At 39.5% G+C, this 25,105-nt stretch overlaps 1 protein-coding gene across 2 annotated transcripts in view; it reads left to right on the top strand.

The window, feature by feature from the left end:
* The first annotated feature begins 3,860 nt into the window (after positions 1–3,860).
* EPC2 (enhancer of polycomb homolog 2) overlaps positions 3,861–25,105 on the top strand; it is a 153,669-nt gene continuing 132,424 nt past the window's right edge. For both annotated transcript variants that reach the window (XM_064287170.1, XM_064287169.1), the window contains exon 1: positions 3,861–4,088. In XM_064287170.1, the coding sequence (XP_064143240.1) occupies positions 3,936–4,088 (153 nt within the window). In that variant the 5' untranslated portion in view covers positions 3,861–3,935. The remainder of the gene's footprint in view (positions 4,089–25,105) is intronic.

The raw sequence follows: 25,105 nt of genomic DNA, 5'->3' as shown, positions 1-25,105 counted from the left end.
AAGAACTAGATTACAAATAAACGTTACTTTATGAGAAATAATATTTATATCCAAATAAAAGCTACTTTCCAAATGTGAAACATAGGCACATTCTACTTTGAGCACTGAATTGGAAGGCAAGAAAACACAGGCTGTGTCTCACTTGAAAAGTGTATTGTGTTATTTGCCTCAAACTGTTTTATTCCCAGCTCTATAATCACTGCCTACAGGGCAAGGAGAAAATGGAGATTTGGGGAAGAAATCGATTCTAAAGTAAAAGAACAAAACAACGACAAAAACAAGAACTACTACAGCAAAAACCCATTCTTGTAATTAAATTTTAGGTTTCAAAAAGTTTGTTTGAATTGTTTTAACTGGTTCTAAAATTCCTAAACCCAAAGGCAGGAAGCTGGAGAGCAGTGTAGGCCACAACAAGAGCAACTATTGGCAATGACGGCTAGTTCAGGTGACAGGCCAGGAAGGTATCCGAACCCTAAAATGGAGTGGAATAGGGTCAGTATAAATGAATTTCCTGGTGGAACATCTGTCAACAAATATATATACTAGGTGCCTGCTATGTATTGTGAGGCACAGAACTGGAAATATAGTGCTTAACAGAGCAGCCATTGCTCCTGCCCTCCTTGGAGGTATTACATCTTTAGGCTCTGGAACCTGATAGAAGAGTTTCAGTAGTTCACCTTGGATCAGCAACTTTGGAATGTTGAATGGTCAATAAGAAGAGAGGAACTTGGGTAGCAGCGTAGCATTGCTGACAAAGTATGTGTTTTGGAGTCAGGCTAGACCTGGATTTGAACCTAGTTATTAACTACCACTTATTTGTGTAGACAAATTATCTATCTGAGCCTTAGTTTCCTTAGTGGTAAAATGATAACATTTCTTTGCAGGGTTATAATGAGAATTAAGTGGAATTTAATTAATTGAGATAATATATATGACGTACCGTTATAATATATATAAAGTCTCTGGGTGACCAAAGCGGTGCTCAGCTACTAACTGAGAGGTTGGCAGTTCAAATCCACCTAGAGGTGCTTCAAAAGAAAGGCCTGGTGATTTACTTTTGAAAGATCACAGTCATTGAAAACCCCATAATGCACAGTTCTACTCTAAAACACATGGACACATTCATGTAAAAACACCAGACTTACTGGTCTGACAAAGACTGGAGGAACCCCCAAAACTACGGCCCCCAGACACTCTGCTAACTCAGAACTGAAACCATTCACGAAGCCCACTTTTCAGACAAAGATTAGACAGGCAACACACACGAGGAACGTGCTTCTTAGTTCAATCAAATGTATGAGACCAAATGCAGGACGAGAAGGCAGGGAGGGACAGGAACTGGATGAATGGACACCGAGAACCTGTGGTAGAAAGGGGGAGTGTGCTGTCAAATTGTGGGAATTGCAATAATATTACAAAACAGTATGTGCACACATTTTTGAATGAGAAGTTAACTTGAGCTGTAAATTTTTACCTAAAGCACAATATAAATAAATAAATAAAAACATACAGTGTCTCCATAAGTTGGCACCAACTTGATGGCAACTGGTTTTTTTTTTTTTTGGTTTACCATTATAAAGTCTGGTATATCACAGGTACTCAAAACTTCCTTTCCTGAGAGTAACAATGAATATAGGGAATAGAAAAAAGCTATCCTTTTTGAACCTGAGAAATGCTAGGAATACAGATGACTCACTTATTTCCTTTACTAAATTGCTTTCTTTTTTTCTCTTTCTGCCTCCCAACAACTTCTTATTCTTCCTTGCAGAGGACTGAAACTCCTTCAGAGGGTAGCACTCAGAGCGGGACATGCCCATGAGCTTGAGGAAGGTATTGCTTACAAGAAGAAATGAGTCACAGCATCTCCATTGTTTCCAACAACAAAGTGATGGAAAACACTCAAGCTCCACTAAACAACGCTTGGAGTCTTGCTGGGCCAAACTGGTTAAATTGTTTAGAAGCTACTATGAAATCCTTATCCACCATTCTGCCTTCAAAAGAAGGGGAAAAAGAGGGAGAAAGAGGGAGAAAAAGAGGGAAAGAAGTGGGGGTAGGAAGAAGGAGATAATGGATGGAAAACTAAAAAAACGAACCCCTTGCGGTCCAGTCAATTCCGACTCATAGCAACGCTATACGACAGGGTAGAACTGCCCCATATGGCTTCCAAGGAGCGCCTGATGAATTTAAACTGCCAACCTTTCGGTTAGCAGCCATAGCTCTTAACCGCTATACCACCAGGGTTTCCATAATGGATGGAGAGATACCATTTCGATGTCACGTACAAATGACTATGAATCAATTTTTTCCCTGCTAGACTTCAGCAAACCCTTCTCTCAGCTAGGGAGTTTACCAATTATTAAGAATTGATAAAATCTGTGCACTCATCCTAGGGATATTGTGAGAAACCTGTAACGCTTTAACTAAGAAACTCTTGGCTATGCGAAGTTGATGTCAGCAATATCAATTACTTGATTTCCCCTCCTCCTTTTTTTTTTTTTTTTAGGGCTTTCTCTGACCAGCTCAGGTTAAAGTAATGTCTCCTTTCTCTGAACTTTCATGGCATTTATTACCTGTACAACTCATTTGATAATGAATCATGTGCCTTGTGTCATCTCCTGTAAAGTTTTCTTCAAGTACTTTTATCTTTTGCTGTCATTTATTTTTTCCAGCTGTTCATCTATTTACATCTCTCACTGTTATCACCTTTCCGACTCTTCTGTCATTCCATTAATGTGAAAGCTGCAGGAGGGCAGAGACTTTATTTCTAACTTCTTTGCATCTTCCACAGCACCCAATATCTTGCACATCTATCTGCCTCTTTGGAAATGTGTGCGGTCTTGGTCAAATTTTGTAATTTTAATTTCTAAAAACTTATTTTTTTTTTGAAATCTGAGAAATACCTGCCATCTTCCAAATAACTCTACAGAAGTTTGAGGGACAGGTTCCAGTACACTTGTTGCATCCAGCAGCCTCAAACCATTAACCCCTTCTGCTCCCATTAGCGTCCTCCCAGCGAAGGCGAAGATGAGCGACGGTGCCTTATCTGGGAGCGCTCTACCGGTCAGGTACTGACGAAAGGACGCGGGGAAGTGGGCTGGGGCGCGCGCGCGCGCTTCGGGGTGGGTGAGACCCCGCAGGTCGGCTCGCCTGTGGCAGGGCAGACGGAATGGACCGTTTGCACCTTCCCGGGATGTGCGATTTGGAAGATGCGTTAGCCTGCCCTAGGCGCGCCTTGGAGACGGGCGCTTTATAAATACATGCTCGGGTAATCGGCATCTTCCTTTCCCGCTCACAGACTTCAGCCCGTACGCGCTGTTAGGCGCCGCGGTGTTTTGACCGGCGCCTTCCTCCCGGGCACCCAAGGAGCGGGATGCTGCGGCCGCGGAGGCAGAGGCGCAGGTTCTGGGGCACGGGTTAACTTGCGCACCTGGCACCTGCCACGCCGCGACAGCAGCGGCCGGCCAGCGGAGGGGCGCCGTCGCCCACTCTCCTCCCAGCGGCCGGAGGCTGAGCACGCTCCCGCGGGCCGGCAGCGCCGCGGAGAGAGTGGGTGGGTAGGCAAGGGAGGGGAAGGGAGAGGAAGGAGGGAGGGAGAGGGCGAGGCGCGTCCCCGCGGCGGGGGCGCGCTCTCGCGCGGGCTGCCGGGATCGCTCGCCGCCGCTGTGGTAATGTCCGCCATGTTGGCCATGGCGCAGGGAGCGGATCGGGCGGGCGAGCGGCGGATCTAGTGTGTGGAAGCGGCCGCGGGCGGCGGGGGGCTGTTTTCGGGTGGGGTGGGCGCCCATGCTGTGGCCGGGGCCAGTGAGGAGGAGGAGGAGGAGCGGGCCGGCCGCGCTGCACTGAGGAAGGAGGTGGAGGAGGCGGCGGGAGTCCTCCCCCCCTCCCCGCCCGCCCCGACGCCGCCGCCCGGGCTGTTCCTGTAAGGCGGGGAGACAATGAGTAAACTCTCCTTCCGAGCGCGGGCGCTGGACGCCGCCAAACCGCTGCCTATCTACCGCGGCAAGGACATGCCTGATCTCAACGACTGCGTCTCCATCAACCGGGCCGTGCCCCAGATGCCCACCGGGATGGAGAAGGAGGAGGAATCGGTAGGGACTCGAGTGTTTATTACCCCCCCTTCCCTCCTCCCCCCTCCCCTTTGTCAGTCGGGCCTCGCCATTCACAGAGCGCTTTACGCTCGCTGGAGGGCGCCGCTGCCGCTCCAATGGATGGGACCTTACGCCGGCGGAGTAGCGTAAACCCTCTCGGCCGGCGCAGCGCCCGCCCGCGGCCGCCATGTTGTTGCGTCCCAGTGTTGTGATTAGCTCGCAGCGCTGCTTACGCTGCCGTAAGGGGGCCTTGCCGTAAGCGGCGGCCGGGAATGGCGCAGGGGATGCTTTAGCCGCACTTGGCGTACGGTCTCTGTTTACCTTTTTTTTCCACCCCGGTGCCGGGTTGATTAATGAGCGCGGGATCTTTCGGCTAGGAAAGACTTTTTTTTCTACCGACTTTTAAATTTGCTTTTGCATTGGGTTCTCTTTGAAATGACTTATGAAAAGTAAAGTGCTTTAAAAAACAAACATCGTTTTTCTCCTAGCAAGGTAATGTTCGCTCGTCGCTCCCCCGTCCGGGATGTTGCAGCGGGGTGAGTGGTGCAGCACTGCGGCGGGGGAGGGCGGGGGCCGCGACTACCACGGTGTAGGTAGCGTTAGGGAGACGCGAAGGGCTCGCACCCCGGCCCCGCGCGGGACGGCTCTGCCAGCCTCGCTAGGACGGCGCCCGCTCGGCGCGTAGCGTTAGGAATGAACGACGGATGTTTGGGAAGAGCAGTCGGCGTGCGCGGTGCCCACGCTCTGTCCCTGAGAATTGTCAGTAGTGGATGGTGGTCATTTAGAAGTTGAAGACCTCGTGCATATGAATTGGCCGTTGTTTATTTGATGTTACAATGCCTTTTAGCAGAAATGATGCTTCCTCCCCTCCCATGGTAGTGGCTTGAATTTTACATACAGTTAAATTTCGTCTGACTTGACAGTGTTTGTGACTCTCTAGTGTTCCTTGCATGCGAAGTTAATAGTAACTGCACCCTCAAGAATTTCTTCAATGAACCTACGGTCCCGCCTTATTGTCAACCCCGGGCGTGTGTGGATTGGTTCTCTTGCTTCTGTGACTGTCAAAAAACGGCACGAGGTTTCTGTGATTGGTTTTCTCTTTTGTCTATTAATATTGAAGGAAATGCTTTTATGCTTTTCATTGGCTACTCAGGTTCTGATCTCATTATATTACCCCGTTATTACTATTTTCAACTGTGATTTAATCACATTTTTCTTTGGTGTTTGATTTTTTGAAAGACAACCTTTTCAGTGGGAAATGAATATAGCCGTAATAGCGGGATGAGCGCTCAACGTTTTTAAAATAAATAAAATGAGAATCCAGCATATACGCCTGAAGTTTAATGTTGAATGACATTTTGATTTTTTTTTAAAGAAAATTTGTTCCCAGCTTCGCTCAGTTTTCCGTTGAAAGGATAATTAAAATAGAATAATTATAGTGTGTACATAATGGGTTGAATTTTCTTTAATAACGCTTAAAAACACAGCTTTGGGTTTCCACAAAGTTAAATTTCTGTTAGTGTTATTTTATGGGTTTTGATCCAAAAAAAAGGTAGCTTAGGAATCTAAGTATCAATTAGGTGTATAATTACTTGGATTTTATTATTTTGGTTTGGTAAGAGTCAAGAAACCTGTCCAGAATGAAGAGTTAAACTCTGGAAGGTATGTATGTATGTGTACAATGATCAGCAAAATTTGGTCCTTAGTTGTCTTGGTATTTTATCTGAATTTAGGAAGAAAATTTGCAGTTTTTTTCATGTTGTGTTGAAAATAAGTGCTTAACTCCTGTCACAGCACGGTACTATTAACCTTTTCAGTAAAACTTGTGATTTTCAATCTAGAACATGAGTGCGAAAGTTGGATTCTTTTCAGTCTCCTGCCTCAACTCCCCAGTTTTTAAGAAAGAAGAAATCCAAATTCCGATAGAACCATAGTTGAAACCCAGGGCTTCTAACCTTTTTCTCTGTCTCTTCTGCCTCTTTAAAGTGACAAGTGGAGGTCCTTAAAATCAAAACAAACCCTGACAGTTGAGATTTATAGTTGAAAGTCTTGCTTCCCAGAGTGTCCAATTGGGATATTTTTTCCCATCTCTTCTTTTTTTCTTAAATTAACATGTAAGAAGACTTGCGCTTTTTTGAGTGGCATTCCGTTTAGTTCTTCTGGTCTTGTTTACAGGACTTTAAGCAGCACTATTTGTTTAAAAACAAAAAACAAAACAAAAAAAGTTCTGCCTTGATATAAATTTCACAGATGTTTTGTTTTGTGTTTCACTTGAGTTGTGTTTCAACCCAACTTCCAGAATCTACATGTTGTAATTAGTTACCTTCATAAGCATTTTTTAAAATCATGTAGAATTGGGGGGTGGGGGAGGGCTTATGAATGTACTAATTTTTGCTTGGCATTTTAAAAAATGTCCACAAAGTGACCCCTTCTCTCTTTGGCTTGGCAAAATCCTTTGATTAATATTAGCGTTGATGGATGTTCATCCTCCTTTACATCCCACCCCCAACAATAAAATTAAGGACTCTCTCCTTTGTGCGTAGCTTCTGGACTATCGTTAGACTTTATAAAGTCCTTGACTCGGTTTGGAATTACATTCAGACAGTGCCTGATTGAGGTAATCTAGGTGTTCCTTGACATTGGTGGCACTCTTATCATTGCTGAGAATATTGTTCCTTTGATCCTTTTCTTTTGGCAAGCAGGCATCTTTTACTTCTTTTCTTCCCTGTCCTTATTTTCATCATCTTTTGTCTGACATTTGCCAGTTGGGATCTTCCTATAGCTTGGTCTTTGTAGTCTAGGTCATGGCACTTGGCCTCAGTCAGATACTATAAACTTTTATTTGTTTGGAATCTAAACAACCAGATTTTGATCAGCCATTTTGCCACCTCCCCGTAAGTGTTGATGTTTTAAATTAAAAAAAAAAAAAAAAATTTTTTTTTTTTTTTTTTGAAAAAGCTACCATTTATTGAATACTTCCTATGTCCTTGTTACTGTTTTAAGGGCTTCATGTGTATTATCTCATTCAGTCCTTTGAGGTATAAGTTACAGAACCGTCAAGATACAGAACTTTTCCAACACCCCGGCAAGTTCCTTTGTGTTCCTTTGTAGTCAGTCCCCCTCCACCCTAGTTCAAGCAACCTCTGATTTTCTTTCTTTATAGATTAGTTTTACCTTTTCAAAAATTTCATATACATGGAATTATACTATTTTGTGTCTGGCATCTTTCGCTCATGATGATGCATTTGAGAGTCATCTGTGTTGTGTGTGTGTCGATCCATTCGTTTTACTGCTAAGTAGTATTTCATTGAACTGATGCACTATATTCATCCATTTATTTTTTGTTGGATATTTGGATTGTTTTCCAGTTTTTATTATTTAATCCTTGTCACAGCCGTATGAGGTATTTTGATTCCTATTTTATAGATGAAGAAACTGAAGGGCCTCACAGCTAGCAAGTGGCAGAGCTGGCATTCAAGTCCTTGCTTTTAATGTCACAAAATCCCATTCTCCTAACCACTATGCTTCCGTATTGACCTTGTACAGAACCCTGAATTATCTTCTGAACTACTACATAAATATTAAATTTATTACAGTTTTAGTATGTAATATTTTTGCTTTTTCTAATTTTGGCAACTTAAAAAGATGATCTTGATTTGGTCAGAATATTAAATTGTTAGGAAGTGTAGTTTTTTTCATCATTGAACTGTTTCTGACATTTGCTTTTGGCTTTTCAAATTTTGTCTTTTTTTTTTCTTTGTAGTTGCTTCTCACCGTATTGGCACCATTATGTTATGTTAAGCATATGAGAAATTTGTAGGAAACGATCCTAATTTGTTATTTAGATTGTCTCCTGCTAGAATGTAATCTCTATAAGCTCAAGAATCTTCTTGTTTTGTTCATTGTCTTCCGATTGCCCAGAACTGTGCGTAGCACATAGTATATGCTTGATAAATGTTTGTTGAGTGTTTAATGAACTTCTATTTCTTTTTTTATACCAAGAGCTGTGCTTTTATGGGACACTAATATATAATTTATTAGCAGAATTTGGTAAAATTTCCAGGAATTCTTTTGGTTGCCTTTTTATTACTGTATATTCATAAATATTGCATCTTTTTTCCCCCTTTGGCCAGAGACCTCTTTAAATATGAAATTTTCTACACATAGGTATGGCTGCAATATTAGTCTTTGTCTTGTGCTAATTAGCTCTCTCATAGGTGTGTGTGGTGATGTTGGGTTGTTGTTTTTAGTTGCTGTCTAGTCGATTGTGACTCATTGGCAACCCTGTGTACAGATTTTTGTAAGATATATTTTCTTATTAGAATGAACCTAAGTCAACATGAAGCATGTGCTTTAGTTTTAGGTTTTTTTTTTTTTTTTTTAAAGGGGGGGACTCTGACCGATTTTATTGCCATTTCTGCCTTCATGTTGTCTAATTTTTTGCCATTAATATTTTAAGCAGTGTTCTGAAAGATAGGGTAGGAATATGTTCAGTCTTTCTACCTTTCAGGATTATTGTTGGCACTGATAACTACGTGTTTCATAATCAAGCGTTCAAAAAAAGATATAAAATACAATTTTGTAAATATTGTGAAAACATTAAGCATTTTTTCTTTCAATTAAAGTAAAATGCTATGTGACAGTTATTATCTCAATGCCAGGTGTTAGCTAAATAAGACACTGAGAAACTAAAGGGGAGAGGGTCTCTGTGTTAAAATGTATGCGTAAAACTGTGTGCTAAAGTGTTGTTAGGAGTAAAAGAACAGTAAGATACAGACCTTGACTCTAGCAAGCTTGAATGAGTCATTGAGCTGAAAAACATGTATCTGGAAAATCAGCAAAAACTACCAGGGCATCAGACATCAAGAGAGCACTAGAAAAAGTTAAATGTCAGTGCAGTTGAGAGGAGTGAGAAAAAACTGTTACTGGGATATATGCAGAGAAGACTTCTTAGAGAGAGATAGCAGTTTGAGCTTTGAGCTTTGGTTGTATGGAGAAAAGGCAGGAGGCTTTCCAGATGTAGCGCATGTTGAAGCAAATACAAGAGTGCAGGAATGTTTAAGGCAAGTTCTGTGGATCTTAAGAAAAAACTAAAGGAAGCTCCATCCATGTTATATGTTTGTGTGTCCTTGCCTATTCTTTCTCCCCCAGCTGATAGAAATTTCCCAAGGGTAGAGATTTTGTTCTCTTTTGTTTCTTCAGCACTAGAGACTGTTCAGAACATGAAGGCATTCAATGAAATATTTGGTCGATGAATGAATAAAAGTTGAGGGTGAGATTAGATTGAAAGAGGTAGTATTATATCAGATGATAGATAGTTTTGAATGTTACGCCCTATGAGTTTGTGGGGTGGTGTAGAAGAAAAGAACATTGAGGTGAAATCTGGGGGCCTTGTTTCTAGTTCCGGTTCTGTCCATAAGTACCCATATTATCTAGGAAAGTTACTACTTCTCTGAGCCTCAGGTTGTTTGTTCATCACTACCGTTGTAGCTAACATTTATTGAGAGTGTGTTGGTGAATGTGTTGAGCATGTGCTAGGTACTTGAAAAACTCAGTACATGATTTAGAGCTCATTTTAAACCCTAGGATGTGTAGGTGCTGTTATTTCTTCCAGAGAAAGAACCTAAGGCTTTAGAGATTAACTGAATTGCTCAAGGTTATCTACTTAGACTAGAACTTGGTAGAACCAGGATTTGAATTTAGGCCCAATGGGCAGTTGACTCCAGGGTCTGATTGTCAACACAGGGTTGCACTGCTTCATCCACAAAGTGAGTGCTTTGAGAACTTGCTGATTTGGAACTAAATGATAGCTAAGGTCCAGTTACAGCTCTCTTGTTCTGTACCTTCTTATCCCGTGGAGGAGTCATTAAAGATTTCAGCCTAAGGGACTGATATTTTGAAAGCAACTTGCGAATCCTTTTGTAAACACATTCTTATCAAAAAAATTTAAAGGAATGATTTATCTGTGGTGTATGTTTCTATTTCTTCAGTATCTGCTTTCTGAAGGTGAGGCTTATAAATATTTGATAGGTGGAATGGTTAGGTTGGTGTCAAGTAAAAGGAACCAAATCTGGTTATTTTAAGGATCCTGGAGGATGTTTTTCAGACTCCAGGGAAGTGTTGAACAGTCAAGGCTTGGGAAGAGCAGGAACCAGGGCAACTATGGCCTTTAAGCAGCAGGTGACACTGATGTCACTCAATGCTAACAATTCCCAATCTTTTGAGAAGGAGCATAGACAGTAAAGTGCCTGTGTGCCAGTGTTCTGGAGTCAGACTATACGGGTTTGAGTCCTTGGACAGATTAACCTTATCTGTAAAATCTCCTGAGGTTGTTGGGAGGATTACATGAATTTCAGCATGCATGAATGGTTTGTGGCATGCAGCACTAGCTTTTAATAAATATTAGCCATTATTATCATCATTGTTATTATGTTTCTTTGGGTTCGGAATTCCAGGTTCCTAAAATGGAGAGTTTGATTGGTCTGGCTTGCATCAGGTGTCTAAGTCTGTCGGCCAGGGGGTCAGTGAAGTTAGTATGCATGTACTGGTTGGGGCTGCCATCCTGAGAATGAGGCATTAGCCAGGGAGCTGCCCTGAGAGATCTCCTCGTGGGTAAATTACATCATGACCAAAAGTTAAGAAGTTAAAATATTTTAATCCATAGTTTGTCCTAAGATGTGTTAGTATGCTTAGTGTGTTTTTCACAAACCTTAAGTTTGTAAGGTGTTTTAATGAGACTAGAATATTTTGTTAAATCAAGAACTATAAAAGAAGTCTCCAAAATCCTTTTAAAGAAAGCACTTCATACTTATTTTCAAAGTAGCAAAGGATGAGTTTTAGGTGACCTCAAAGAAATTATTTAACCTTCCTGGCCCTGAGTTTCCTCATTTGTGGAATAGAATTGGACTAAGTGACCTTTAAGGTGCTTTTGGCTGTAGAAATTAACTTGCATTTGTGAACCCACATGTCTGCCTACTGGGCATATTGTCCAGAATGTTAATCAGATGAAAAGAACTAACAAACGGGAAACTTAATATTAGGAAGATATTAATACATTAAAACTTAACACTACTGAGATGCTGTCAATTTGATTTAAGATTTTTCTTTTTCTTTTTAAATGGGGATTAATTAATTTGTCCGTTATCTGGTACTGATTTTTCCTCGAGATGAATAAGACAAAAACTACTTCACATGATTCACGTAGACTTAAATTCATTCTAATATGAAGATGTATCTTACAAAAATCTACGCATAGGGTTGCCAGTGAGTCAGAATCGACTAGACAGCAACTAAAAACAACAACACAACATCTGTATGTTTTGGTTGTGATCAGCTCCCTGGGTTTTATGACATTTTCTTTCACCATTTTTACCACTCTTAGTCATCACTGTAAATTTTTTGGATTTTGGTAGTACATTTATTCCATACCACTTGGGTCTATTTTAATTTTATATCTCATGTTTCTCACTTGAGGTTTGAGAGAGAGAGAGAGTGTGTGTGTGTGTAAGAGAGACAGAGAGAATAGAAAATAGATACTCTCCTAACTAGCTCAATGCCTTAAGTATCACATCTTATACTGTATTTTATTCAGTACAGTATCTAAAACAGGCTGTGGGGGTCCTTGAGTAGTGCAAATAGTGCACTGGGCTGCTAACTGAAAGGTTGGAGGTTTGAGTCCACCCAGAGAAGCCTCAGAAGAAAGCCCTGGCAGTGTACATCCAAAAAATCAGCCGTTGAAAACTCCGTGGAGCACAGTTCTATTCTGACACACATGGGGTCACCATGAGCCAGAATTGACTTGACAGCAGTTTTTGTTTTTCTAAAAGACAGGCTAGATACCTAGCTTGGCACTTAAGTAGTAGAAAGTTTGTAATAATTGTTGGCCATGACCCTGGGTGCTAGGATTGAGTTTGGTTGTATTACTACATATACAGCTCTGTATCTTCATTTCAGTTTAAGTCCATTTCATTTCAAGTAGAGTTGAGGTAGAAAACGGTAATGGGTACATAGGGGAGAGCATGAGAAAAGGTAGGAATGAGCCATTGAAGGAGACCAAAGTAGCAGAATGTTCATCATCATTATTTGATTTTATTTTAAAGCTGACACTTGATTATTTGGCTTGTCTACATTACTTTAATGAACAGAACTTCAAATTTGCATATTCCACCATGCAGGACAGTTTCTTCTGGAATTCGTACTGTGGAGGAAATTGATGGTCACTTAGAGTCTCCTCAGCACCATTTCCTTATATGTGCTTTTATGTTACTTTTTTCCTGTCAGCTAGCATTGCACTGAAGTGAGAGGGATGCAAAGTGGAAGTGTCAGCCTGCCTGCTAGCTTTGCTTGCAGCTTTCTTTTCTTTTTGAGCAAAGGACGAGTGTTGATTGGAGAGTTGACACTAAATTGTACTACTGATTTGATGAAGTGGTTGGAACTTTGAAATTGTAATTTAGGTTTCAATTCCGGCCTCTGCCACTTTCCCTCTGGGTAAGGTGAATTACTTAATTTTATTTAGCTACATTTCTTCATCTGTTCAGTGGGAAACATCACAAACAGTACTTTTAAAGATTAAATTTTTGTAGGCTTAAAATTAGTGCTTGTACAGGCAACTGCAATTTTTTATTAACAATTTTCACTTATATACGATAATAAGAACTAGGGAGGAGTATGGAAGAGTAAAATATACAGAGTATTCCCATGTGTTATTCTGTGGTATAGTTTCACTTTTTTTTTCTCTTGCCAATTAAATATATTTTTATAGCCATCAAGCATTAACAAATTGATCAGCGTATTTTCCTTCTTTCTTCTCCAGTTTCTGGCAGAGGAGTTAACAATCAAATTGATGAAAAAAATTAAAAACTTTGAAAATTAGCAGCCAAGAGAACTAAATCATTAGCTGAAACTCAGAGTAATAAATGGGTCCAGAATAATTGATGGTAAAATATTGTATTTGTTTTTCAGAAATGCTTCTTTTTGGATTGGACAGCTGAGGTGGTCATTGGGGAAAAAATAGATTTTGTGATGCAAATCTCTTCAGTGGAAGGGAAGAGAATGAGAAGAGAAATTATTAATATACCAGTGAACTCTTTAGGATGAACACTTAAGTTTGGAAACTTGGGAAAGCATGGTATGGATGAGGGCAGTCATGCCGTTTATTTGATCCTTGAGGATCAAAACTGGGACACTATTAGCATTCAGTTTCTACTTGGTTGCATGGAACTTTTGCAGGCATAACAGGAATTTTATCACATCTATCCCCTGCCTACTCATTTTTTGTAGCATTCCAATTGGGATTACCTGAAAATGCTTCCTCCTTCAATTTCCAAATGGGGATTATCGCACCTGATTTGAGAATCATTATCCAGGGATTCTTAACTTTTTTGTGCTATAGATCTTTTTGTAGTCTGGTGAAACTCTTCAGCATGATGTTTTAAATGCATAAAATAAAATCAGAGAAACCAGTTATATTGAAATACAGTTATCAAAATATTAAAATATGTAATATATAGGTACATTGTTAACACAGTAAAAAGACAAGATTTAGAGGTGAATCTAATTGTCTTAAATTTGAACTAGTGATGAGTGTAAATATTTTGACAACTGCAGTCACTGTAATAGAATGTGAAAAGATCTGTGATTTCTTTTGGTGACAAAGACAGCAGGTAATGCTAGTACTGCTGTAGACCGTTGCCTGCATTAGTAACTGAAGGAAATGTTAAACTTAAGTTAGAAGTTAATGAAATTAGAGAAATAATTATTAGCCAAGTTCATGGACTCCTGAGTTCTTTCTGTGGATGTTTCGGGGGTTCCCTGACCCCTCAGGAGCATTTCTGTGACCCAAACAGCACTCCCATTCCTGTGTCATCCTAGTCCCAAATACATAGGCAGGCTACAGATTTTATTCCCACTGTTATGAAGGAGATGCTACTGTAGACAGAATTATGTTATTTTTATACTAACTTTTTAAAATTGAAAAATAATATATCCACATAATTTAAAAATAAAAATTTAACAGTACAGAAGGATATACTTGAAAAATAAGTGCCCTTCTGTCCCCAGATTCCCACTGTACAGAGGCAGCTACTATTACCAGTTTGTGTGTGTGTTCTAGAAAGTTTCTAGACAAATGCTTTTTACTTGGTAAAGTGGGCAGTTGCTTCTCTTGCTGTACTCATTTTACAAGTGAGTAATAGGTGCCTTTAAAGTTTTTTTCTTAATCGACAGTCATAAAGTCAGAGAATAAAATATCTGTAATTGAGAATTGGCAATTTGTAGGTTTTCTGTTGGCTATTTGGGGTTTGGATATCAAACCTGTCATTTCCATGAGGGAATGCAAAGCCTTGCATTATGCATAGGACTTTTGTTTGTATTACTGTATATAGAGAATATTAAAATCAGATTAACTGTTGATTAAATGGCTTGCCAATATATTTTTTCTAACATTTATGGCCTTGGGTCAGAGAGGGAACGATAAGGTACCCCTTTGAAGAAAGATATTTCAGGTATCATGTTGGCAAGCTGGATCTTTCATACAGACTGCACTCTCTCAATTTTTCATTGTATTTGTTTGTGATGTCTGTTCATTCAGTAAATGGCTCCATGAACACAAGGACTGTCTGTATCACCTTTGTGCCTCCCATCATCTGGCACAGTGAATGCACGTGGTAGCTGTTCATTAAACATTTGTTGACTGAATGAAAAACACTTGCTTTGTGCTTCAGACACAGAAAGAGACTAGCTGTCCCCTGGCCACCATTTTAACTCAGTAATAAAGTCACCCCCGAGGCTCACCCTTCAGCCAAAGATTAGACAGGCCCATAAAACAAAACGAGACAAAAGGGGCATAGCCTAGAGGGCAAGGACTTGCAGGCAGGAGACGACAGGAAAGCTGGTAATAGGGAACCCAAGGTCGAGAAGGGAGAGTGTTGACATGTCGTGGGGTTGTTAACCAATGTCATACAATATGTATACTAACAGTTTAATAAGAAACTAGTTTGTTCTGTAAACCTTCATCTAAAGTACAATTAAAAAAAAGAGAGACAAGGTGTAGTACTTGTCTTCAAGCAGCTTATGACTGTTGTAAGTATGAGAGGAAAGAATAGTATACGGGTGATTCAGTATGAAGTTCAGTGTATTTGAAAGATAAAAACGATATTGTAGAAATTAGTGTCATGATTTGAACCAGTGTGTGAGTTCATGTAATAGTTAGTTGAGTGTATTATTGAATTAATTTTTACAGATCAGTGTTGAAATTACTCCTCTATGCCAGAATGCCATGAATTAGACACATGTCATAGGGACGTGTGCGATATATACCGTTATAGTTATTGGAGGATTGAAACAGTTTTTGTGGTCTAGTGTAGATCCACCTTTTTGTTTTTGTTAACTGTCATCAAGTTAGCTCCGGACTTTTGGCAACCCCACGCACAACAACAAAATGCTGCATGGTCCTCTACCATCCCATGATCATTTGTAGATCAAACCTTTGTGATTGATAGGGTTTTCATTGGCTGATTTTTGGAAGTAGATTGTCAGGCCTTTCTTCCTAGTTCCTTTTGGTCTAGAAGCTCTGCTGAACATTCAGGCCTCCACTTACTGAGGGATGGTGGCTGTGAATTGCATTGGCAGGGATGGTGGCATGAGATGCATTAGCTGGGAATTGAACTCAGGTCTCCCACACGGAAGATGAGAATTCTACCACTGGACCACCATTGTCCTCCATATGCACCTTTTAAGACAAACAAAATCCTATTACAAACAGTGCCTATCAAAAGAGTTCTGAGTAAAAGAACCATTGTGTTACGGAGAATGATCCAAAGAGAGTGCTGCTTGATTATTTACTATACAAGCAATGCATAAGATTTACTTACTTTGGCTTAAAGCTCAGGGCCCACTTTCCATAAAGGAAGTACGTGGAATAGGATTGTCTCTACTTTATAGGTGCTTCAGTCAGTAGCAGTTACTCTTCAGTTTTACTTGAAATAGTTCAAGAACCTTGACAGAGTTCTTAAGAACTTTTCAAAATATCCGCAAAAGAAATACAAAAGATTTAAGACAGTGATTCTTAAACTTTGGTGTGCATCAGAATCACCTGGAAGAGGGCTTGTTAAAACCCAGATCACTGGGCCCCATCCCCAGAGTATCTGATTTAGTGGGTCATGGGTGAGACCAGAGAATTTGCACTTTTGGCGAGTTCCCAGGCGATCCTGACACTGTTTCTTGGGAACTCCACTTGGAGAACCACCAGTTTAGGAAGTAGCATAGTGGTGAGATGCTTTTATAAAATGCATAAGTAGGCATTACTCTACATCTACCAACCAAATCATAGTTTATGGGTGATTTGTCTAGGTAGAAAAAAAATGTTGGCATGTGCGCCCATGTCAGGTGCCTGTCTGCCTCACCATTTTGCCACTCCTTTCCAGGTTTCTTTCTTTTTGTTCTAATTCATTGGCATTCAGACTTTTTGACTAACTCATTGTGTATGTGTAACTGAAACAAAATACATTTCGATATGCATGCATACAGAAACACACTTATATACACATGTTTTTTTCCTTTTCAGTTCAGTTTTATCAAAAATTATTTTGGTCACAAGCTGCTAAATTGATTTCATGATTGGCTAATGGTTTAACCCACAGTTTGAAAAACAACTGCTCTAATTAATTCAGCAAATGTGGATAATACATCATTTACTATATACAATGATAAGTAAATTATATTAAGCCATGTACGTTTAGGTATTTCCTTTACGCTAGAGTTACAGGGTTTAATCTTGATGGGAGCTAGGGTTCTGTAGGTTATGTCATCAAGTTTTTATTTGTAGGATTGATCATGGAGGCAGTATATGGATGGTGGTGGTGGCAAAAGATTAGGAGGCTGGTGCATTAAGAATGTGATATCTAGCTGTGTATTTTCAGCAAATTTATGACTGAGAAAAAATATTTGGATATCTTCTGGATTAAGACGTATCAGTTGTCTCCGTTGTATATCAGGGTTTCTTAACTGAGTCCCTGGTGCATAGATAGACTTAATGGAGTCTCTGAATTTCCTGATTTTCTTCCCCACACAGTTTTATATGTATGTGTTCCCTCCCCCACCCCCAACAGAATCTTCAGATTATTAATGGAGTAAATGGCTTAGAGGAGGTTAAGAATCACATTTTAGTAGATGATATAGTTTACTTTTTTGTTGTTAATTTTCATTGTGTATGAATCACAAAGTTCTAAAATTTCCGAAGAGTCTAAGGAGATATTTAGACTTTAGACTCTTGAGTTTAAACTATTGTAAAATACAGAATTTTATTTACTCTTAGATTCTTTCAAGTGGAAACACATCACTGAAGAGTGCAAATACTGTAAATGGAGTATAAAGGGAGATTCTTCCTTGTAAGCACTAAAGTAAATTCATTTAAATATTGCTTTCCTGTATTGTGGTAGAATCATCTAGAAACAGGAGCATAATTGAAAGTTGCCTGATATGAACATAGTGTAAGGAAGATAGATATTCATTGTCTGTGGAAGGGTTATATAGGATGGAAGAAGGATGAGTAAAGCAGTACCCAGTGATCATTGGAAGTGTGTGCAGCCATCTGAGCATATCTTGAGATAGATAATTTCTCTGTAACTTGGAAGAACAAAACGTTGAAACATCCAAACTCACTGTTTTTGGAAATAACCCCCTCACTCCAATTATAATAGTATCATATGTTTATTTTTCTAAAAAAAAAAAAACAATATGCAGGAAAACTATATAGAAAACAGAGCATTCTCGGTCCTATCACTAAGATATCCGTGGTTGACATTCAGGTGAGCAAGTGTACATCATTTCATGCTGTTTTCTGTGTATTTATATATAAGGAGTCCTGGTGGTTCAGTGGTTAAGCGCTTTGCTACCAATATAAAGATCAGCAGTTTGAACCCACCAGCCATGCTCTGCAGGAAAAACATATGGCAGTCTGCTTCCGTAAAGATGACAGCCTTGGAAACCCTTTGGGGCAGTTTTATGTGCTGTAAGGCCGCTACTATGAGTCAAAGTTGACTCTACAGCAATCGTTTTTTTTTTTGTTTTGTTAAATTTGTGGAGCCCCTACATGGTGCAAATGGTTAATAGACTTGGCTGCTAGCCAAAAATTAGGCTGTTCGAGTCTACCAGAGGTGCCTCGGAAGAAAGGCCTGATGATCTGCTGAAATAGCAGTCATTAAAAACCCTGTGTAGCACACTTCTACTCTAACCACATGTGGGGTCACCATGAGTTGGAATCAACTCGACGGGAACTGGCTTAGGGGTGGGTGTGTGTGTGTGTGTGTGTGTGTGTGTGTGTGTGTGATTTGTTTTGTCATCTGTTCCTTCAGATTGAAAAATCTTAGGAAAAAAATCTATTTAGCCCAGCTTGCATCATCTAGTCAGTTATTAGACTAGTCCTTGTTACAGTAGCCTGGAAGGTGGATATTGTAAGAGACTGGCAGCTTGCCTTTGGATCATCAGTCTGTAGTGGAGCTTGGGAGGAAGACATAGTGATTCCCCAAAACAAGGGAATGTAAAGCATAGATAGGGTAATTAGAGAAATTCTTGAGGGCTGGGCATTGATCCTGATTTGTTATTAGTATAACTAGGTGATATTTTATTGTGTGTACTTACTGTAACTTAATTAGCTCCTGGTTGATTGACATTGTCAAGTAGTCAGAGTTTTTAGTTCTTAATGAAAAATGCTTTTGACTTCTGAATTAAAGTTCGTAAGATTTTTCTCCCGTCCTAGGTTACTAATTATCTCAAGTTTTCTTCTAGAACGTCTGTGGTTTATTCTAGTTAGCACTGCTCTATAGACCCAATTTTCTCATCCAAGTGGATATTTAGTTATCTAAACAGTTTTTAAAGAGTCGTCTTTTCTCCCTGGTTTGAGATACCACCTTCCTTAGACAATTGGGTCTATTTCTTAGCTTTCTATTTTGTTTCATTGACATTCAGTCTGTTTTTGTGCAAAAATTTTATTATTTTAGCCATCGATCTTTTAATTTTATTATTTTGTCTTTTTATTTTATTCTTTGTGTTTATATCTTGTGGGGCGGATCCTTTCCTCCCATTCTCATTGCTCTTTTTTAAGAGTTTCCTTGAGTATCTTTTTGTGTGTGTGTGTGTGTGTGTGTTTTAGGTTAAAGCTTATAGTGCAAATTAATTTCTCATTCAAAAATTTAGACACAAATTGTTTTGTGTCATTGGTTGTTATCCCCACAATGTGTCAGCACGCTCCCTCTTTTACACTCTGGGCTCCCTGTGTCCGTTTCTCCTGGTTTCCTATCCTTTTCTGCCTTCTCGTCTTTGCCTTTTGGGCAGGTGTTGCCCATTTGATCTCGTATACTTGATTGAACTAAGAGGGACATTCCTCACGTGTTGTTATTGTCTGTTTTATATAATTTTTGAGTGAAAGGTGGACTTTCGGGAGTGGCTTCAGTTCTGACTTAGCAGGGTGTTTCTTGACCATTCTTGCTTGTTTCTTTTTTTGTATGAGCTTTATAATTATTTTATCTATCCCCAGAAAAAAATGTTGGTCTTTTTATTGAGATTCACCTTACATTTATAAACTAAATTTTGGAGAATGGCATCTTCATAATGTTGACTTTCTCTCTGAGAATATATGTTTGGCTCTTCATTTGTTGAAGTCACTTATATATCCTTCTGGAGCATCTTTCTTATATTGGTTTTGCACATTTTCTGTTAAGCTTATTACAAGGAATTTTATTTGGTGGTGGTTATAAATGGCATCTCCTCTTCCATTTTTCCATATAGCTTGTTATTGTTTATATTTACTAAAGCTTTTGATTCTGTATATTTTTTTGTCTTCCATCTTTACTGAATTATTGTTTGTTCTACTTTTTGCATTGATTCTGTTGGGCTGTTGAGGCAGGTACCATATCATCTGTTAATAGAGGTAGTTTTACCTCTGCTTTTCCATTAGTATGTTTCTCATTGTCTTCCCCTATCTAATTCTGTTAGCAAATACAAATACTTTAACTCCATGTTAAATAGTAGTGGAAATAACGAGTATCTTTGTTTTGTTTTTTTACTTTAATGCCTCTAGATGTTGATTTTTAATTTTTTTCAGACTGATTATATGTTGTTGTTATTAGCTGCCTCTGAGTTGACTTGGACTCCTGGCTCTTCCTGCATCATCCTCACACTTGCCAGCTTGTTCAGGACCATTATTGTGGCTGCTGTGCCAATCAGTCTCACCAAAGGTCTCCCACACTGTTGTCAGCCCTCTGCTTCATGAAACATGATGTCCTTCTGTAGTGATTGATCCCTTCTGATGAGGTGTCCAAAGCAAGTGAGTTGGACAGTGTTCTGTTGTGATCCATAAGGTTTTCAGTTTTCAGGAGTAGATCCCCAGGCTTTTTTCCCTGGTCTGTCTTAGTCTGGAAGCTTCACTGAAATTTGTCCACCATGGATTACTCTGCTAGTATTTGAAATATCAGTGGCATAGCTTTCAGCATCATAGCAAAACACAAGCCACCACAGTATGACAGACTGACAGCTGGGTGGTGGGACTGATATATAGATGTAGAAAATAAATAATGTATAATGTAGCAGTACATATATATGTAATAAGATACATGCCTGTGTGTATATGTAAGTATGTGGAGCCCTGGTGGCACCATTGCTTAAGCATTGGGCTACTAACTGAAAGGTCAGCAGTTTGAATCCACCAGCTGCTCTTTGGAAACCCTATGGGGCAGTTCTGCTCTGTACTGTAGGGTTGCTATAAGTCGGAATCCACTTAGCAGCAATAGGTTTGGTTTTCTTTTTTGTAATGTGTGTGTGTGTATATGTATGTACACACACAAATATATGTACATGAGGGTAAATCAGAAAGTATTGCTGCTAGGGTTTCGGTTCATACATAGGTTCATACATGCATGGGTTTATTCCAAACAAAACATTTCTGTGATCAGTGGATGGTTAGAGACAAGTTCTCTCAGTAATACACTTGTCTTAGTCTCGTTGGGGTGCCTTCAAAGGAAAAAAAAAGGATCCTTTTTGTGCCATGGAAAAAAACGATTCTGAGGTTAGGGCTAATATCAAATTTTTAAGAAAACTGAAGTGGACATCTTCCCAAATCATTGAAGCTTTGCAACAAGTTTATGGGAATGCTGCCCCACATAAAACAGCAGTTTTTAGAATGGATCAAGTGGTTTAAGGAAGGCCGGGAAGACTTCAAATAGGAGCCAGGAGAGGGAAGACCAGTCAAAAGGTTATGGCAGCTGTGTTTTGGGATTCTAAAGGGGTAATCTTGATAAATTTTCTGAAGGCCACAGAATGATCACAGGGGCTTATTATGAAGAAGTTTTGAGAAAGTCAAAAACTGCATTGGTGAGAAAAAGGCCAGGAAAGTTGTGCTGAGGAATTTTTTTCCATCACGACAATGCACCTGCTCATTCTTCCTGTCCAAGAATTTTGTTGAGAAGCCTTACCCTATCCACCCTGCAGCCCTGATCTTGCCCCTTCAGACTTCTTTTTGTTCTTCAAATTCAGAAGAATATTTAAAAGGGATGTGATTTGAGTCCCTAGAGGATGCCAGAACTGCTGTTTTGACATGGTGTAAGTCAGAGAGCGCAGAATTCTTCAGGGAAGGGTTAGAGAGGTGGAAACACTGCCTTCGGAGGTGTATAGACCTAGATGGAGGATACATTGAGAGACAGTGGCTTCACATTTTGATATTTTTGTTTAATAAAGGTTTTTGTGGTTTTGTAGCAATGCTTTTTAACTTAACCTGGTGCGTACGTGAGTGTATGTGCGTGTGTAAAATCTTCACTGTTTTATCATGAATGAGTGAAAATTTCTTAACTGCTTTTTTTTGCATCTGTGATTTTCCCTTTAGATATATTCATTATTGATGAATGTTGTAATATTGAAGCATCCTAAAATGCCTGGAATGAACTCCATTTTGTAATGAGATATTATTTTAAAAAATGTTTTTAATGTTATTTTTTTTCCCCTTCAAAAGGATTTCCAGAACTTTGGCCTCCTCTTGGCCAACGGCGGCCACCCCCAGCTTCTAACTTTACGTCTTTATTTAAGCAACCAGCTCTGAGTGAGAGTCACTGTAATTTCTAGATTTCCAGCCGACGGAGTATGATTGGCGTATTCAGGTATCTTGCCTGGTTCAAGCAACTGTGGTTTAGGGTAGGGTGAGGTGATTTGACAGCTTGGTTGATGGCAGCTCACTCCTGAGGGAGAGAATGGGTTGGTAGTTCTTAGAAAGTGGACATTGGTGTGAGTGGGACAGATACCTGAAAAGGTATCTATTCTAATTTTTGTATTTCATAATACAGAATTTACAGTTAAAGCTAGCAAAATTCCAGATTTACTGTACAGATTTTTTTTTGGTAAGTGACGTTCTATCACCTGGATCACCGTCAGCTTCCTTACCTACCTCTCAGTATGGGTTTCCAGGGTAATTGGAACTAAGACCTGAAAGGGCACTCTGAATCACTCAAAGCCACAGCTTCCCAGAAAAAGTCTTATTAGTATAATGAGACTGTGTGGGTATAATGTTGTGTACTACATGAAATTCTCAAAGAATTAGCACATATGTTACCTATAGAATCGTTATTAGTTGGAATCAATGGCAACGGGTTTGGTTTGGTTTTTTGGTTACATATGGTAATATTATTTCAACCAGAATTTTGTGTTTGAAAGATATGTTTTGATTAAAAATAGTTTTATTGGGCTGTATTTGGCAGACGTTGGTTGCCGTTGAGTTGATTCTGACTCTGGTGAGCGTATGTGTAAACTGCACATATTTAAAATGTGCAGTTTGATAAGTGTTACGTATATGTACACTTCTGAAAGTCAAGATAAACTCAGTATCCATCACCCTTAAAATTTGTTTGCTCATTGTACTTTATAAGTACTCTTCACCCTTGTTTCTCAGACACTTATCTGCTGACATCGTAGACTGTTGTTGTTAGGTGCCCTTGAGTTGATTTTTGACTCATAGCAACCCTGTAGGACAGAGTAGAACTGCCCCATAGGATTTCCTGGGCTGAAATCTTCTTGCAATTGCCAGGCCTTTTCTCTCATAAGCCATGCTTTGGTTATCAGCCAAGCACTTAACCATTTTTGTGTATTATATGAGTGGGTTATCTAGGTCTTCCTTAGTTTTCAGGGACTGTGCAATAATTTCAGAAGTGATTTTACAAATCAATAGGTAGCAGAATTTCAAAATAATGCTTTTTAATGCCAAATATCAGTCATTTATTTTGCCCACTGTTTTGAGTTTTCTTTGCTACTGTTCATTTCCACTGTTGTGTGAATATTTAAGAGTGAGTCACATCAATGTTAGCATCTCCTTCCTAAATCAGTAGGTTATGTTAATATTGAAGATGGTGGTCTTAAACACAAAAATTTCATTTAGAACAAAGTTCTAAAAGTCCAACCATTAGATATGGGAACAAAGAAGTAAACATTTATTAACTTTATCAAGCTCAGTGGAACAAGTTCGTGTTATACAACTTAGAGTTGTTTTCCAGAAGTTGATTGGTATGTGTGGTATTCCAGAATTATAATACTTAGTGATCCAATATTCTACATAGTAAGATCATTTTCACTTTTACATTTCTATTTAAGAACATTATCAGTTACTGTATTTTATGCAAATGACTGTGCCTTCTGTAGTTACTGACTATGCCCTCTCCTTGGAGGTATTTCCATCGGTACTGCTTTGCCAGTTTTTTTTTTTTTCTAACATGTTGCTGTGAAGAGAGGTTAGCATAGCACTTTCTAGAATGGGGTGGGGAGGAGTGAGGGCAAACCAGTGCAGAAGGCACACGTCCTCTCCTCATTCCTTTCTCACATTCCTCACAGGCAGTTAAGAGAGAAACAGAAATATGGGTTCCATGTGCATTGCAGCATTATATCGACAGGGAACTGCCAGAAATTCAAGCCAGATTCAGAAGAGGACGTGGAATCAGGTACATCATTGCTGATGTCAGATGGATCCTGGCTGAAAGCAGAGAATACCAGAAAGATGTTTACCTGTGTTTTATTGACTGTGCAAAGGCATTCGACTATGTGGATCATAAGAAATTATGGATAACATTGTGAAGAATGGAAATTCCAGAACACTTGATGGTGCTCGTGAGGAATCTGTACATGTATCAAGAGGCAGTCGTTCAGACAGAACAAGGAGGATATACTGCGTGGTTTAAAGTAAGGAAAGGTGTACATCAGGGTTGTGTTCTTTCACCATACTTATTCAGCCTGTATGCTGAGCAAATAATCTGAAAAGCTGGACTATATGAAGAAAAACACGACATCAGGATTGGAGGAACAAACCGGAGATCGCAAATGACACAGTCTTGCTTGCTAAAAGTGAAGAGGACTTGAAGCACTTACTAATGAAGATCAAAGACCACAGCCTTCGGTATGGATTATACTTTAGCATAAAGAAAACAAAAATCCTCACAACTGGACCAGTAAGAAACATCTTCATAAATGGAGAAAAGATTGATGTTGTCCAGAATTTCATTTTGCTTGGATCCACAACCAAGGCCCATAGAAGCTGCAGTCAAGAAATCATTGCGTTGTATTGCATTGCATTGCATTGCATTGCATTGGGCAAAAGACCTCTTTTAAAGTGTTCAAATGCAAAGATGTCACTTGAAGATTAAGGTGCGCCTGACTGAAGCCATAGTGTTTTCAGTTGCCTCATATGCGTGTGAAAGCTGGACAGTGAGTAAAGAAGACTGAAGAATAGTTGATGCCTTTGAATTGTGGTGTTGGCGAAGGATATTGAATATACCGGATATTGAATGTACCGTGGACTGCCAGAGGAATGAACACATCTGTGTTGGAAGAAGTAGAACCAGAATGCTCTTTAGAAGCAAAGATGGCAGAAGCAAGCATGGCAATACTACATCTCACATACTTTGGACATGTTATCTGTAGAGATCAGTCCCTGGAGGACATCTTGCTTGGTAAAGTGGAGGGTCAGTGAAAAAGAGGAAGACCCTGAAGGAAAT

The sequence above is a fragment of the Loxodonta africana genome, chromosome 6 (assembly GCF_030014295.1).
Source record: "Loxodonta africana isolate mLoxAfr1 chromosome 6, mLoxAfr1.hap2, whole genome shotgun sequence".
NCBI classification, from domain to species: domain Eukaryota; kingdom Metazoa; phylum Chordata; class Mammalia; order Proboscidea; family Elephantidae; genus Loxodonta; species Loxodonta africana.
The sequence above is the reverse complement of the archived record's forward strand: the minus strand, read 5'-3'. Positions and strand labels throughout refer to the sequence as shown.